The 17,120-nt window shown below is 41.8% G+C and overlaps 2 protein-coding genes across 14 annotated transcripts in view; one reads left to right on the forward strand and one right to left on the reverse strand.

Annotated features, from left to right (window-relative positions):
• The window catches only part of LOC121293608 (archaemetzincin-2), a 138,957-nt gene that overhangs the window by 65,401 nt on the left and 56,436 nt on the right, over window positions 1-17,120 (forward strand). The window contains exon 8 of one of the 5 annotated variants that reach the window (XM_041216712.1): window positions 13,464-13,480. The exons of the other annotated variants lie outside the window; for them this stretch is intronic. The gene's annotated coding sequence lies outside the window, so the exon portion shown is untranslated. Of the gene's footprint in view, window positions 1-13,463; window positions 13,481-17,120 lie in introns of those variants that run through there. 5 annotated transcript variants of the gene reach the window in all.
• Window positions 4,937-17,120, reverse strand: part of LOC121293606 (monocarboxylate transporter 7-like) — a 44,118-nt gene continuing 31,934 nt past the window's right edge. For 8 of the 9 annotated variants that reach the window (XM_041216698.1, XM_041216707.1, XM_041216703.1 and 5 more), the window contains 3 exons: window positions 14,872-15,000; window positions 11,412-12,227; window positions 4,937-8,863 (listed from right to left, as the gene is read on the reverse strand). In XM_041216698.1, the coding sequence (XP_041072632.1) occupies window positions 8,601-8,863; window positions 11,412-12,227; window positions 14,872-15,000 (1,208 nt within the window). In that variant the 3' untranslated portion in view covers window positions 4,937-8,600. The remainder of the gene's footprint in view (window positions 8,864-11,411; window positions 12,228-14,871; window positions 15,001-17,120) is intronic. The other variant, XM_041216702.1, reaches the window with a different exon arrangement.

A 17,120-nucleotide genomic window follows, 5' to 3' on the forward strand; every position in this document is an offset into this window, starting at 1 on the left:
GTGTTTGCATGAGTCACTTAACATAGCACACACCCCCCCCGCCCCACAAACACTGAATGTAGTTACTGCATTGAACCATTCACGGCATGTGGCCTTCGCTGGGTGGGCCAGCATTTATTGCCCATGCCTAGTTCACCCTGAGAGGGTTGTGTTGAGCTGTATGTGATAGACTTACACCCACAGTATTGTTTTTGGGGCGACATCAAGGATCTGCTCCTAGGCGCAGTGCTGGAACTCCGAAACATGTCAAAGTCAGGCTGCTGACTGACTGGGAGTGGAACATCCAGGTGGCAGAGCACCCATCCATCTGCTGCCCTTGGTGTTCTATGTGGTTGTGCCTCCTTGCTTTGGAAAGTCATACAGTGTGAGTGGAAAATGTGATGGAGGCAGCATCTGGGCTGCATGGTGTGAGTGTACGGCTGCTCCAGGGTCACGATTCACATGAGCCCTGCAATGTTTCACTCAGGTGGGGGTGACAGGAATGCAATCCAGGTACAGGGTGGACTAATCAACGCTCCTCTCTCCTTTTCAGGAAAGGTCCACACACAATAACGCAGAGCGAATGTGGATTGGCAGAGGCTAGGCACAGTTGGCGATTATAACCAGATATGAATAGGAGGCTCTGGAGCTGGAGAGAATCCCAGCACCCAGGTCCACCGGTAGCAGTGAGACTGGGGCGCCAGGGGGAGGTAAGAGTGCCATGCACTGAGGTCACAATGTCTGTCCTTGCAACCATTCCACTGTTGACTGTTTAGTGATTTAAGCTTCCAACTTGGGTTTCCCATTGATTATGGAAGGAGGAGCACGTACTGATCTGGGGGCCAGGCACGCACATTGACATTGTCTCGACTTTAACTAATCAAATGTCCTTGTTCTTCCTTTCAGCCTCACTGGAGCAGGGCCAGGATGAGGAGGCAGAGGGGCTGCCACTATCACCTGAGGGCCCGGATGAATTACAAGCACCAGCATCACACCATCTCAGTCAGGCAGGCACCAACGCAGATACTAGCACCTTGTTGGGGATTAGATCGTCAGATAGTGGCCCGGGGCACAGTGATGAGGGCACTTCACACTCATTTGAGGTGCAGGCGGTAACAGAGAGTGCCCATGGCGCCGGCAGTCGGAGGACTGCAGGAAACCAGGAACATGCTTAGTCGGTGGCTGAGGATGTGCCTCTGGAGTGGTCCCTGATGCAGCAGATGCTGGAAGTCCAGCAGGATCTGCGGGAGAATCTGGCAGAGATACATGAGGCAATGCATGGCTTGGTCTCCATGATAGAGGTGTCCATACAGAGCATCAGCAATCTGTTGACCCTCCTGGTTGAGCGCAGTGCTTCCTTCATGGAGAGGATGGAGACTCTCATGGAGAGGCTCATCCAAGGAGAACAATCAGGGCTTCCTGGGGATGCGTTCGGACCTGCAAGACCTCTCAGCAGCATTGACCTCAGCTGGTCAGTGTAACTGTGGGAGATAGATTGAACACCCGGTGTCTCAGCTAGGTGCCTATCCGTCAAAGGTGAGTAGGGAGGTCTGAAGCAACCTCACATCGGCGGACGAGTTGCCTGTTGTCTCTGCGGGCTGCTCTCAGGGCGCTCCGGATGAGGGCAGCAGCTCCTTCACCCCTTTGCCAGTGACCATGGGATCCGATGATGCTGCGGCGACTGGGGAGATGCCAGCCGTGCCACTGGCTGCTTCTTTCCAGATGGCCAGAGGATGCCCGCCAAGGTCATCAAGGCCAACAGGAAAGCAGAGTGAGCAGGCTGTCTTGACGGCCAGTGAGGGGGGAGCACCTACAAGTAGCACCCGAAAACGTAAGCTTAAGGCACCTTAGGCACACCACGGGCTTCTCACTGATGCCTTTAAGTTGTCCTGGTATTAGTTGATTATAATTTGGTGTGCAGCTTAACACCTTTGAATTAAGTTTCTTTTCTATTTTTTTTTACATTAATTAAATGCTTTATTTGTGAACAAGGCTCAGGGTGATTCCTTACTTCTGCAGGTGTATGGGAACCCAAGTTGAGTGACTTGTTTGTCATGGAGCTTTATTGACAAGGCACATAGTTAATGTTCCTAACCAGGCAGATGTTGCTGTCACGTATCGAGTATGAAGCCTGCAGCCCTGGCATGTGTTGAAGATCCATCTGTGGTGGGCTACCTGAATGTTCAGTTCTGTTGAAGGGTCATGAGGACTCGAAACGTCAACTCTTTTCTTCTCCGCCGATGCTGCCAGACCTGCTGAGTTTTTCCAGGTAATTCTGTTCTTGTAGCTGAACGTTTGTTGGATTAAAGCCTCCCGGGTGTCCCTGCCTCCCTGGAGGTTGCCAGTGTCGGCATCTACCCCCTCAGCGTTCTCCTGAGTGTGCTCGTCCTCAGACTCACTACTGGACTTATCACGTGCAGCCAGAGCATCTACGTCTACATCTTCTTCCTTCACTGCGTCCCCCCCTTTGCAGCGCCAAATTGTGGAGAGCGCAGCATGCAACCACAATCAGCGACACACGACCTGGGAGGTACTGCAGTGCGCCCCCTGAATGGTCCAGGCATCGGAAGCGCATCTTAAGAAGCCCGATGGTTCTCTCTGCCACAGCCCTTGTTGGAAGCAAGGCTCCTATTGTACTGCTGCTTAGCCTCTTCTTGGATGGCAGAGGGGCGTGAGGCGCCTTTGTCACCTAGCAACCATCCATCTAGCCGGGCTGGAAAACTGAAGAACCTCGGCACCTGGGAGTGTTTGAGGATGTACGTGTCATGGGAGCTGCCTGGGAACCTTGCACAGACTTGCAGAATCTTCATCCTATGGTCACACACTATCTGCACATTCATGGAGTGGAATCCCTTCCTGTTGACATAGGCACCCGGCTCACCCACTGGCGCCTTGATGGCCACGTGTGCAGTTGATTGCACCCTGGACGCGGGGGAACCCAGCAATCACTGCGGAGCCTCTAGCTTGCTCTGTCTGTTTGGCCTCGTCCCAGCACTAGTGAGTGAAAGTCAATCACCTGCTTGACGCAAGTGTGGACAGCTGATTGGGAGACTCTGCAAAGATCACCCACTGACCCCTGGAAAGAGCCTGAGGCATAGAAGTTGAGGATAGCCATGACCTTCAATGGTGCTGGCATGGGGTGCACACCTACACAGTTGGTGCAGATCTCAGGGCCTATCATCTGATAGATGGGAGGTCACTGTCTCCCTTGAGAGACGGAGCCTCCTTCAGCACTGCACCTCAGACGTATTGAGATAACTGCTTCGCCAACTGTAAACCTGGCAGCAGGGTAGTGGCGTCTTCTGCGGCCCATTCTGCCTTGCATTTCCTGTTGGCCCTGTGTCCGTTGTGTCTGTGTTTGGCCTCCCAAAGGTGGCTCCCCTCGAGGCTGAATATGGACACCTGGCCTCCTCCCCCTTCTGGCCCTCCCTCCTCAGGAGGACCTACCTGAGAGCACAATTCCCATTCCTGAAACCAGCAAGGCCCCAGGAATGATGTTTACTCCAGAGTCCTGACCTGAAGCTTGTTATTCCTGTCCAAGCAGCTCTGAAGAGATTTGAAGTTGTCCTGTTCACACAGGCAAGCAGGAGTAAGTTTAAATATTAAATGTCTGTTAAAGAGCACTCGCGAGCCCACTCAACCCTTTTATCCTGCCCGTGGATGAGATTTTAAAAAACGTGGCTTACTCAACTGCCCGTTGCGTCCGTGTGACGATCTGAAGATTGCACGGGCTCCAAAAAATCACTGTCTATTAATGGCTCAAGGGCCTTAACTAGCCCACTAATTAATGTCAGGTGGGCATCAGGGATCATAGTGCTCCAGCCCATTGAAATATCGTGATGACGCGTGGTGACGTTGAGATTGTCCCAATGTTAAGCTTCTCAGTACTGGTGTCAGTGCCCCAAGAATCAAAACTCATTTCTCCCACACAAGTCTTTGAGCCATGCATTTATCTTTCTAATCTTAGTTACCCTACGCCAATTATCTTATGGTCCTGTTTTTAATCTAGCGCCTAGCTGTTCATACTCCCTAAGCAGAACCTCTTTCCTAATCCTACCTACATCGTTGGTGCCTAATGGACCACGACAACTGGATCCTCCCCCTCTGACTGCAAGTTCTTTTCCAGCCCCGAACAGATGATCCAAACCCTGGCCCCGGTCAAGCAATGCAGCCTTTTGGACTCTTGATCTGGGCTACAGAGAACTGTGTCTGTCCCCTGACTACAGTTCCTTACTCCCACACCATTCCTATTTACTCTCCCCACTTGAATGGCTTCCTGTAGCATGGTGCCACGGCGAGTTTAGTCATCCACCTTGCAGCCCCACTGTCTCCTCCATACAAGCTGCAAGAACCTCAGACCTGTTAGACAATTGCGAGGGTTGAGGCTTTTCCACTTCTACCTTTACCTACCTCATTTGCAGTCACATTCTCTTGTCCCTGACCACTGTCTAAATCATTAGACCCTAGCTTAAGGGGTGTGACAGCCTTCTGGAATTAAGTGTTAAGGTAACTTTTCCCCCTCCATTATGCATTGCAGTGTCTGAAGTTCGGACTCCAGCTCATTAACTCTGAGCCGAAGTTCAAGCTGCGGACACTTAACTGCAGATATGTTTGCTGTGGATCACGCTGAGTTCCCGCATTCTGCAGCCATAACACATTACTTGCCCTGTCATCTTTATTATGTGCTCATTAATGTATTTTTTCTTAATTAATTTGTAAATAATACTACTAATAAGCTTTAATACTGCTAGTAAACCTTACTACTTATAAAATCTTGCAATTACTAACAAATTACCCAAGTTTCAGAAGATAAGAGGAAAAATACTCACCAACCAATCGCTTGCCTGTTTCTCTGTGACACACACTGCTTTTTCTTAGAAGGCATGCACATGTGTTAGTTCTTTAGAAAATTAATTAAACAATTGAACTCTTGAAACTTGAGAAGTACACAAATGTCTAAGATTTTAAAGTATTTTATTGGAAAATTATAGATATGAGGCAAATCTTAAACATTTTAAACTGCTTTAAGTTACGGGGTGGACAAATTGAATGTTAGAAAGCATAAATACGAGTTACAGTGAGCAAACTTTTGACGTAACAAAATTTTGCTTGAATCTACTTTGCTCGTATTTCGAAACCTGTAGATTACTTCAATCTGTAGTTTTAAAGTTAGTTGCAGTTTTGTTCAAAGATGTACCTTTAGATAACCTAGTTACATCCTTCAGATCATTGCCTTACCGGTATTTGTTCAATCCTAATAACTTGCATCATGAATCATCTGAACCTAACATTATATCACCTGAATACTTCCATATGAAATATCTTGTACAGTAACTATACAATTCAGGTTATAGACAAGCTGTATCAAAAGTGGAGTGCAAGAGGTATTAACAATAAGTAAGTCTAATACCACACATTTTATCTGATTTTCTTTCTCAAGTGATGAACCTGCTAATGCTGAAATGGATACCAGCAACCACTTATATGGCTGTGATTGCCATTTATTGGGAATTTGAATAGGTTTTGATTTTGGCATGTCATTTTCTCCTCTTTTCTGTCAGTAGAATAGGAAAGCCTGCGCCACAAATTTCTCAATAATCAGTGTGGGTGTCTTTGATGGAGTAAACCAATTAGGATTAAAGAATTCAAATCTTGTCCAACTGAAGAAAGTCTGGAGTCATTATTTTACCCAGAATATAGCCACAACTTAAGAAAAATGATGTATTTTTAGTAACCGTTGAAACAGGAACCCTCAAGTTATTTGTTATCTCTGCTAGTGTGTCACCGCCTACTGGGAACATTCTCATGTATTCTGGAGCAGCAAGGACAACTTTAAAACTGCTTCAACAGAAATGATACCAAAGAATGAGAAATTAGTTACTAGGCTTTACCATGGTTTCCTTGGGTCTTGCGGCTGGAACAAAAGCTAAGTATGAAGTCAAAGCCGCCATTATTTTCACGGAGCAACTTTTGGGTGCATGGGACAGGCCCATTCAATGACATCACAATATGACCAAGGAGAAAGAGAGCCCCAATCTGGTGTCTCCATGCCATAAAGAAAATTAGTGATTCAATGTTTCTTTTAAAAAAGTCAAACCTCATTTTTGTAACCTTATACATTTTCTATAAGGTGAATACTTCCCATTATGCAGATATCAGTTATTTGGAAAGAGTTCATATCACATTGAGTTTAATACTGTTGCATTTGATATTAAATATTAGCAAGATGTTTCAGTTGCTGACTGAATTCATTGCTGCATCCTGTTTGAACATGTTATGCCCCATCTGTGTCAGTGTCACTTTTGTGGTTCCCATAAGATTGCCCCATTGCTGAGCACATCTGCTCCTTTGTTACCAGGCTAAATCCTGTTTGGCCATCCAAGTCCCCCTCCATCTGTGTAAATGGGATTTACTTAATGTTATTTGATGATGAGTGTGGATGTATTTGCAGCTACGCTGATTTTGTTTTTTCAGTACAGAACATTTGACAGACTGATACTGACTTTGATGGAAAAAGGTTTCAACCATTTTTGCCTACTACTATTCAAGTTAAATGTGTAGCATTGTGGCTGATTCCTCTTCCACACTAGCTCACAATGCTGCAACCTCAGTATCGTAGCACACTGATGGGAGTCAAAATTCTTCCTACAATAGCACAGCTTTCTCAGATGAGGGAGAGGGTGACTTTGTGGTTGATTAGCATTGATGTGACCCAGTCATTTATGATTAGACTGACTGAACAACCCACCTCCGAAGTGATTTAAGGGAAAGAACTGTGGTAAACCAAATTAGGCTCACTGACTTTTTCTTTACACACGCACATAGAGTGTACTTATGAATGGAAAGGGCAAGTCAGAATTTCCATTACTTTGCTTCTTAGTACCAAGGTTGTCAAATCTCTTGCAAGGAAACTACTGCATTTTAAATCCCAATAATAAGTAGATGATGAAGTGAATATGAAAGAGTCTCTTATTCTCTGAATGGAAGTATTTCCAGTGTAGACACAATTCTGTCCCTTTCAGAAAATTCATGAGTACATAGCGAACAAAAAAAAATCATTAGCATTGTGAACAGACTAACATTTTAACTCCTGGATACAGCTGACAATATCATAGGCCCTACCTGCATTGCAGCTGTTGATTGACAATTGGATTTCAGACATTTAAAAAGCTTCAAGTGTGTAATTCTCATTCTTCAAATCTGTTATTTGGTTCACCTTAATGATATGGAAGATGAGCTTTTTTAAATTGTGCAAACAACATGATGTTGGAAAAAGTAAAAGAAAATGTGTGGTAAAAAGCAGGAAGCAGAGATTAGGTGATGCCAAACTTTAAAAGCATAAAAACAGAGAGGAAGCAAAGAACTAAGGGGGCTATGGCATTTGACTGATTTTAATTATTGAGAAAGAATGAGTAAAGAGATTGTGCAATGAGTTTTAACTTTCCTTTTGAGTCGGGATGGAGGGAAGATGCAGTGCATGTAGGGTCCAATATTTAGAGCTCAAAATACATTTTAAAAACTTCAGAGGAGCACTTAGTATTGATAATCGAGAAAGACGGTAAAATTGGATTGTCAAGAAGAAGTTTCAGAACTGTCTCTTTTTCAAGTGTCAAGAACTTAATTGTATCCAATCCAGGAGTGTGGGAGGAGTGCTGGAAGAGTGTTCTAGATATGGTGATTGTATTCAAGTTTTTGATAGTTTTATTTTAAAAAAAACATAAATTGTTTAGGGTGCAAGAGGAACCTATTTGAAGAATAAAACATCTACATCTGGCATTTTACTTTTATGAAGTCATTTGGAATCTCTAAAACTCAGGAACTTAGAATGTGTTTTATATAATCTGGGGTGGTAAAATGAAACTTCTATATATCAACTCCAACTCTACATATGGCATACAAGTTTACATCTTCTAACCTCTGCTGTTCATCCTCACACATCCTCTAGAATTCTGAGTCACAGATTATTTTTCCACAAATTATCATTTTTTTCATAAATGACGACCTCTGTCAAATTGAGTTACCCACCCTGCCCCCAACCTCCCTGACATGATATGCTTCATTTTATTGTGTTTCATATTGGAACTACTATTATGATACAGGAAAGTTGGAATAATTGATATCCTTGGAACTCAAAGAAACAACTTTTTGGAACACATTTCAGTCAGTGGCTTGGATTATTAGGCCATTGTGTCAAATATTTTTGATCATCATCCTATTTATATAAAGATAAGAATATCCAAGCATATTATACACTAATTTACCTAAAAGGTTAAAACACAAATGGATTGAAAGTTGTTTTGAGATTGCATCCTGAATGTGTTATCGAAATGAACAAGAGCAATCTGAACTAGCTTGAATCCTTTCCATATATTTCATTGTGTTCCTGCTTTCATTTTGTAGTTTCCTGGACACTTTTAGTTCAGCTGAACTTTTAGCCTTTTTTCATTAAATAGTAAATATGAAAAATTTGCTTCTTGCCGTATTTCTTTCCAAAGTGAGTAACCATTTTTGTCTTTGAGAATAGCAAACGTTTGAGGCCAAGTTGCAGAAGTTGACAGCATAGATAAGGGATACCTTTAAAAAGGAAAATGCACTATGTTGTGGTGGTGTATGACTGTTTTTCAAGCAATACTTTGAAACTGATCCTGTAAACTTTCTGGTTTCTTCAAGTCTGTATCAAGGAAGTCTTCAGGCACATCCTGGGCAATTTTGAGATCCTCCTGTAACGCCTGTTGTTGATCAATCTTCAGAGGTGCTTTTCTCTGACAGAATCCTTTTTTAGATGGCCGAACTAATGCCAGAAAAAATGCACCCAAACTCATGCCAATACCACTGAAGAAGAAGGCAGATCCATAATTCTGACCTGTAATATCCACAAGCCAACCTGAAAACAAAAAAAAATCAATCTAACTCTCATCTCTTTTACATTCAGAATACTTCTTCAGTAGTCTGGAGCAGATTTGTGAAGTGATAGCCTAAATATTATGTCACAATAGCAATTGGAGTCATAAGCATGATACTTAAACTCATTTAGTTTTAGAAACACACCTTAAATCATAGAAAGCTTCCTCAAATGTACCAAATTGTAGCTTTGGATTGAAATCCAGGGCACCCTGCATGAAGGCAGTTTCTGGTGCAATTTTGATAAAATTAGATTAATTTAGGCACCAGGTAAAGATGGAGTATTTACTTTCCTTGCAGATTTCAGCATACTCATTGTTATGTAAGCAAGAAAAGTTTCATACACTAAGGGTCTGGAAGGCACAGTATGCAAGAACTATTAGTAAAAGGATTTGAATTCAGTTTCCATTGTTGGAACAGAAGTCTTGGTTGAAGTTATAAAGTTAAGTCTATAATGCAAATGCGTACATATATATCAATCCTACAATGGTAAGCTTAGACATTCATAGATTTACTGGGAAATCAGTGCTTTTGAGGTAGAAGCACATTTTTCAAGTTATTAGACACAACTTATCCATTTGTTAATACTGCTGGTAATCAATTTCATGACATGCATAACCTCTCCCAAAAAAAAAGTGACTTAGAAACTTTTGGGTTGCAATGCTTGTTCACTGGAACACAAGCTGGAAACTAAGGCTCCAGTTGTTACTAAATGATATTTATTTGTGTTGTTGAGCTTTCTTCCCAGGGAAATTGCCTACCTGGCTCCAAATGTTTTCTCTAAAGAGCCAATAGAATCGTTAGCTTGGTTAACATTTAAAAGCTTTAAGTGCTGAAAAATTCCCACTGGATCATCTTGAAACTTCTCAAAATTGCTGTTATTTGCAACTGAAATAATGGTTTCACACAGGTTACATGAATTTGATCCATGTATTGTATATCCACAGGACTTTAGAAGAGTAAGAGGTGACTTGATCAAAACCTTTAAAGGGGCCTGAGGGGTCTTGACAGAGTGGATGTGGAGAGGATGTTTCTTTCCTCTTATGGGAGAATCTAGAACTAGGAGTCACGGTTTAAAAATATGGGGTTGCTCATTTAAGACAGATGGTCATGAGTCTTTGGAACTCTCTTCCTCAAAAGTGGAATCAGGGTCTTTGAATATTTCTAAAGCAGACCTAGATAAATTCTTGATTAACAAGGGGGTGAAAGGTTATTGAGGCTATGCAGGAGGTTACAATCAATCATGATCTTACTGAATGGCGGCGCGTGCTTGAAGGGCAAGAGTGGCCTACTTCTCCTAGTTTGTCCATGATTCTAGTAGCTTAATAACAGAGCTACACTATACAGTTTACAGAATGTGTATTATAACAGGCCTAAGAATTTGCATGACATATTTTCATCAATTCCATCATTCAAATGATTGTCATTGATATTCTAAGTAAGTGAGATAGGAAGTGCCTTGATCAATGATATTTGCTGATGACATTAAACTGTGTGGTTGGAATGATGAGAACATGTCTGAGTATCTGAAGAAGAGCACTGGAAGACACAGGTGTGAAGATCAGTAGACCAAAGAACCAATATATGAACTGTCAGTTTGAGCCTAAGGAAGAGGATCAGAGTAAACATTAAGGGGGAAGACTTGGAGAAAGAGAGTAGCTTCAAGTACCTGGGGGTCAGCGGTGGCAGAAGATGGAAGTATTAACAACAGATTAGCTCTGGTTGGAGTAATTGGAAGTAGCGCAGTAGAGTGTTATGTGATTTGAAAAAAGTATCTCTGAAACTGAAAGGAAGAATCTACAAGGCAGTTTGACACCAGCTTTGGGTAACATCAAAAGAAAGAATGACTGGATACTAATGAGTTGGGATGCTGAGATGGATATGTGGAGTGACGAGAAAGGACAATAACAGGAATCAGTGAAAATTGTGGGAATATCGAAAAAGTAGCCGAGGGGAAATTGAAATGGTATGGTCATCTGTTGCGGAGAGAGGAAATGTGGTGAGGCAAGTGTTGGAGATAGGTTTGGCAGGAAGAAGGTCTTCCTCTTGAAGGTCTATCCGATAAATGTGGTGGCAAGAGACAAAAGTAGTGGGATTGGAAGAGGAAAAAGTGACTGATGGGAGGAGATGGAGAAGGGAATCCAAAAGAAGAAAAGTTGATATCTCCTATTGATAGTTAAAACTTTTTAAAACAACATTAATTTGATGACAGTGGAACTGTAAATTTACCTTCTTGTCCAATGTGGACTTAATGTATTTTGTTGATTTTCTTGCAGTTAGTTTTTTTTGCATAGCGTATATTCTGAATTTTTAACCATTCTGCCTTTTTGAGCAGCTGCTTAAGGCTAAGGACACAGCTTTTTTCCCCAAAAGTATACTATAATGGAGAAATACATACTGTAATGCCAGATAGTTATTTTTGTATCAAATTAGATACATTCTAGTCCAGTCTCATTTCACTTTCACTGCAATCTCTACCCTGCTAGAATGTAAATTTGAGGCTTGACTCAGCGATAATTAATTAAAAATACCTCCAAGAGGCGGCCCAGCAAGTCCTGAAATGCTCTGTACGAAGGTGTAAATTCCGACAGCAGATGACATCTTCTCAACTCCAACTACATCATCTTCTGCCAACATTGGAATGTGAACACTAGCCACACTGCCAAACATGAACCCATACAGCATGCTGCATGTGATAAGGCTCCAGAATCCACTGGTGAATGGAAAGCACAACAACACTATACTCAGTAGGCTTGTACAGATCAGTTCAATGTAAATCTTCTGTATGGGCTGTTTGTTTAGGACACAGCCAGCTGATAACCTACCAAACACCTCCATAATTGCCATTGCAGATAGCATGTATGCTGCCCACTCATCAACACCCAGGCTAATGCTGAGGGGAATCACATAAAGGTGAGGTGCAAAGAAGCCCAAAGTGGCAAATAGTCCAAAAAGAGTATAAAAGATGAAGCTTTTGTCTTTTAGAATTGAAAAGTCAAGCAACTTTGGTTGATGCTGTGGTTTTGGCTTCCTATCTGGAAGCATTTGAAAATTTTCTTTGTGAATATTATTTGTTGTACATTTTTTACTATGTTCTAAGTGATCACATGAGGTAGATAAAGATTCCACTCCCGAGTCGACAGACTCTATAGAGATACATGTTTCCTCGTTCTCCAGCATATACTTGGTTTCCATGGCCCTATCCACTGGTTCCACTGTTTTTTCCTCAGTTTTTCTGATAACAATTGGCCGAAGTAGTGCTCCACACACAATGATGTTTAGCTGCAGTGCACCTATGACTAGGAGACAATTTTTCCACCCAAGATGGTTCTTCATTAATGTAAAAGCTAAAATAGAGAAAAAGAACATTGCATTACTGGATTACATTTCTTATTCTATGTATGCACCTGATCATAGGAACTGAGAGCTGCTCAGTAATATCATGGCTGATCTGCGTCTTAACACTATTTACCCATCTTGATTCCGCATCCCTAAGTATCCCTACCTTACAAAACTCCATCAATCTTAATTTTGAAATTTTCAATTAACCCAGTCTCAACAGCATTTTGGGACAAAACAGACAAAAATTGCATTTAAATAGCACCTTTAGCATTGTCTAATAACTCTCCTATGCTGTGATATTTTGCTGAAACTGACACCGCCATTTAAGGATATTTTAGGACAGATGGCCAAAAACTTGGTTCAAGGGGTAGGCTTTAAGGAGCATCTTAGGAAAGGTAGAGAAGTTTCTGGAGGGAATTTCACACAAAGCACAATCACCAATAGAGGAGTGAAGGAAATTGGGGATGCACGAAAGAATAGAATTGGAGGAACAGAGTTCGTGCAGGGTTGTGGGGACAGTGGAGGTCACAGTTATCATGGGGCAAAGCCATGAAGGGATTTGAACACAAGGATGAGAGTTTTAACTTTGAGGCGATGCTGGACAGAAAACCAGGGTTGGTCAGAAATACAGGTGATGTATGTAGAAATGGGACTTGGTGTGAGCCAGCATATGTGCAGCAGAACTTTGTAGAGCTGAAATTTACAGAGGGTGGTCATGAGAGCTTTGGTATAATAAAGTCTGGCGATAATAAAAACATGGATGAAGGGTTCAGCAGCAGATGCTGAATCCTTAGTGAAGAAGTGCTTCCTGACACCACTCTTAAGCAGCCTACCTGTAATTTTAAGATTTTGCACCCTTTTTCTGGACTCTGTCCATCTACCTTATCAAATCCTTTAATAATCTTAAACATTTCAATGAGATCCCAACCCTTAATCTTCTGTACAAGGTAATACAAGCTTAGCCTATGTAATCATTCCTCATAATTTAATCCTTTTAAATAAATTCATAATTTTGGTGAATCTGCACTATAACTCCTTCAACACCAATATATCCTTGCTGAAGTGCATTTCAAGAACTGAACACACTGCTCCAGATGCAAGCTAACCAGACTTCCACCCCACTGGAGTTAAAGACAAACCTTCTAATAGGCAGTTTTTAAGTCTATCCATTAGGTTTTAATGATCCCTGTAGGTTCCCTACTTTGCGGCATTTAACAAATACTCTGATCTCTTTTTCTTAGGTCCAAGTGGATGACCTCACACTTCCCTATAGTGAACTCCATCTGCCACAGATTTACCTATTCAATCAATGTTGCATTGTGACCTTCTGCTCGAATCTGCACTACTTGCAGCGCTACCCAAATGAAGTGTTGTTAGCAAACCTTGATTATGTCTCTTTATTCCTTCATCTAAGTCATTTATAAATACAGTGAAAAGCTGAGGCTCCACTACAAATCTCTGAGGGCATTACTATTCACATCTTGCAAGTTAAGATGTATACCCATTATCCCAGCTCTCTGTCTCCTACTCCCAAACTAATTCCCTACTCATGTTAATAAGTTGCCTTCAATTCCAAGTGCTTCTATTTTTACCAAGTTTCTTGTATGGAACTTCCTCTGCTTTCTGGAATTTCCCGACTTGGCAACAATTAACAAATACTCTGATCTACATGGCTGCCGGTGGAATTTAAATGCAATATAAATCTAGTCTCAGTAATAGCGACCATGAAACAATCAGTGATTGTTGTAAATATCCATCTGGTTCACTAATGTCTTGTAGGGAAGGAAATCTTGCTATCCTTACCTGGTCTGGCCTATATGTGACTCCAGACCCACAGCAATGTGGCTGACTCTTAACTGCCCTCTAAAATGGTCTAGCAAGCTACTCAGTTCAAGGCCAATTAAGGATGGAAAGCAAATGCTGACTTTGCCAGCAACGCCCATATCCCATGAAAGAGTTTTTTAAAATGAGCAACACCAATGGCAACTACATTTGTGATCTCTGAAAAAAATTCAACTAGGTTTAACAGACATTACTTACCTGTTGCAAATCAATGGTGGCTCTCAAATCAATTCACATTTGTCTAAGTACTTAGCTGCCCTGTTCCTGATGATAGATTCTTTACTTCTATAAACTCCTGACCTCTCTCTCCCACCCTTAAGTCCAAGGGGCAGTTCCTAAATTGTATATGTTTTGGAAGACCAAGACTAAAGTATCTGCAATTAATTCATCAACCTTTTTAAATAACTGTTTAATTATTCCATGAGGGGAGTTTGTCATCTTTAATTGTTTATCATATACACTTGGTATTGATTCCTGTTCATCAGGAGATCAACAAGTACCAGTAAATAACACAATTTCAGATGAATGTAAATCTAATCCAATTGTAAATCCATACAAAGGTTTGAAATGTAGCTTGGTAAATTACTTGTCAACATGTAGAAATGGTGGTGGTAGTACCAGTAGTAATGCATCTGGTCCAGAAACAATTGTGATTTAAGTACAAATAATCTTGATCTTCGCAAGTTACATCAGTGCAACAAATACTCGGCAAGAAGCTCTCAGTGCAATTTTTAGCCAACAAGTCTTTGAATTTTCTGCCACCCTGACCCACATCAGTTTGAGAGCTATGTCAGTTTTGACACTTACCAGGTGCAAAAACAAAGATAGCAAAACATTCTCCTGTGGATGCCACAGCCATGACAAGAGAGCGATATTTATCAAAGTACTGGGAGAGGATTGTGACTGTGGGAAGGAAGCTGAGACAGAAACCTACTCCTGTTTCAGAAAAGAAACAAATTCATCAATAAATTAAGCAATTCAGAATTTAATTAAGAATGCAACTGTGAAACTTAATTTCAGTGTACTGTATATTAACAAAGTACGTATTAAGTAGTTTTGAGAACTGCTCCCTATCCAAGTTGTTATGATCCCATTAGAGACTATTAATGTTTAAAGAGAAATCAGACCACCCAATATTTAACCATTGAACTACAACACTAGATTTCACATTTTTAAACAAAAACAAACTTTATTGTATACAAATTAAACCAAACAAGTGCTATTTACACTCTAGTTTGTAACTAGGTAGGTTATGCACTCAGTTTTACTTCTTATTTCCCCAAAGAATTCTCCTATACATTACGATCTCTTAAAAATTACTTACTTCTGTATGGACCACCCAAAGGTATATCACAGTCCACCAAAATTCACCTTAATTCTCTTCAGTGTTCCAGCTATTTTCCAAGGTAAGACTTTAATTTAATACCTCTTAACTATGGATGCTTCAGTCCCTTGCTCTGGTTACCTTCTCAGTGCTTCCAAGTTAATTCTGCTGATTGCTTTCTTTGCCAAGTCTCTGAGAACCACTGTAGATTTTCCCACTAGCAGTCTTCCAGCTCTTCTCTCCCCTCAAGGAACCCAAATGAAGAATAAGCATCACTTGCATTCCACACAGTGAACGCTGAAGTTAGTATTTTCTCTGCTTAACTGTAGGCCTGTCTTTCACTTCCTTTGGCTTTCTCCTGTCTGCGAGCTGCAAACTGCAAGAGCCCAGGGTGAAACTAACGCGTTCTGAGCAAACGGAGTTAAATTACACTAAAGAACGTCCCATCTTCCACAACTTATCTCCATGACAACGTGGCATGCCTTGGATGTCCTCGGAAATGTATACAAATTATTCTACCTTTAATGTTACTCTCTGATCCTGTAACCCAAATGAATAACTCATATTGCTAACGGATGTTAACTGTAAAATGGCCTAGCAAGCCACTCAGTTCAAGGGCAGTAAGGGATGGGTAACAAATGTTGGCCTTGCCAGTGATGCCCACATCCCATGAAAGAATAAAGAAAATAAACATGTTGCTTCAGCATCACTTAATGGCAGGAATTTCATGAGCTCTGTTGTCTTGTACCAAACTATTTTTCAGAAGGGGGACAGCTGTACCACTCTGTCTTCTAAAGGAGAATAATGGCCCAGATTTTCAGGTCTCTGGATTGTTGGAGACTGGATGTCCAACCCAAGTAGGGACCCTGCGGAAGCCCCGGTGCACTGACTGCAGTTGGAATTACCCAGGAGGCTTGAACTTACAATGGGCAATTCCCCTGCTCCCTGTGACCCCTGCAAATGTCTCCAACTCTGAGGTAAAGTCAGATAGTTCTGTGGGACTTAGCCGAACAGTTACCCAGGAAATGCTAGACGAGAAAATCCAATTCTAACTTCTGGGTAACTGCAGAATTTAACTCCCTTTACTCTCCCCCCCCCCCCACCCCCCCCACCAACCCTCGACCTGACCACTACCCCCCCCACCCACCTACCACCTGCTGCCCTACCTGCCTCCCATCCTATCCACTTACCCACCCTACCAACGTACCCATTACTTCATTCATCCATTCACCAACATCCACAGTGGACATTTAAACAACATACAGCAGCTAATGCTGTAAAAAGAGGGTGTGTCTCGCCTTCGCTCCTGATGCAGTGCTCTGCATTTCTGGACAAGGTGGGCTCAGAAGACCCTGATAGAAATGCAGAACAGCATTTTCAGAGCAGATGATCTTGGCCAATGAGGATGATGAACGAGCTTCAATTTCAGGAATTACTTCAAGACTAGTGGGAGGTTCTGGGCAGAGTGGCAAATAAACACACATTTAACAAATTTAATGCCAAGGTTTCTTTAACTCGGGGACTAGCTAGAGAAAAGCCTTGAAGTAAGCAAAGATCTATAAATGACATTCTTAATATCCATGTATAAAGTCCAGCAATAGCAGCCAGATCAGAAAGGCCACTGGAAAGTTCCAGTTCACACAGCTGTCTATTTGTTTTTCAATTGCTGATAAAAACAATAAGTTGTCTGTAAAATGCAAAATCCCAGTTTGTCTTAGAAGTCTAAAGAGCA

The sequence above is a fragment of the Carcharodon carcharias genome, chromosome 22 (genome assembly GCF_017639515.1).
Source record: "Carcharodon carcharias isolate sCarCar2 chromosome 22, sCarCar2.pri, whole genome shotgun sequence".
Classification (NCBI taxonomy): Eukaryota; Metazoa; Chordata; class Chondrichthyes; order Lamniformes; family Lamnidae; genus Carcharodon; species Carcharodon carcharias.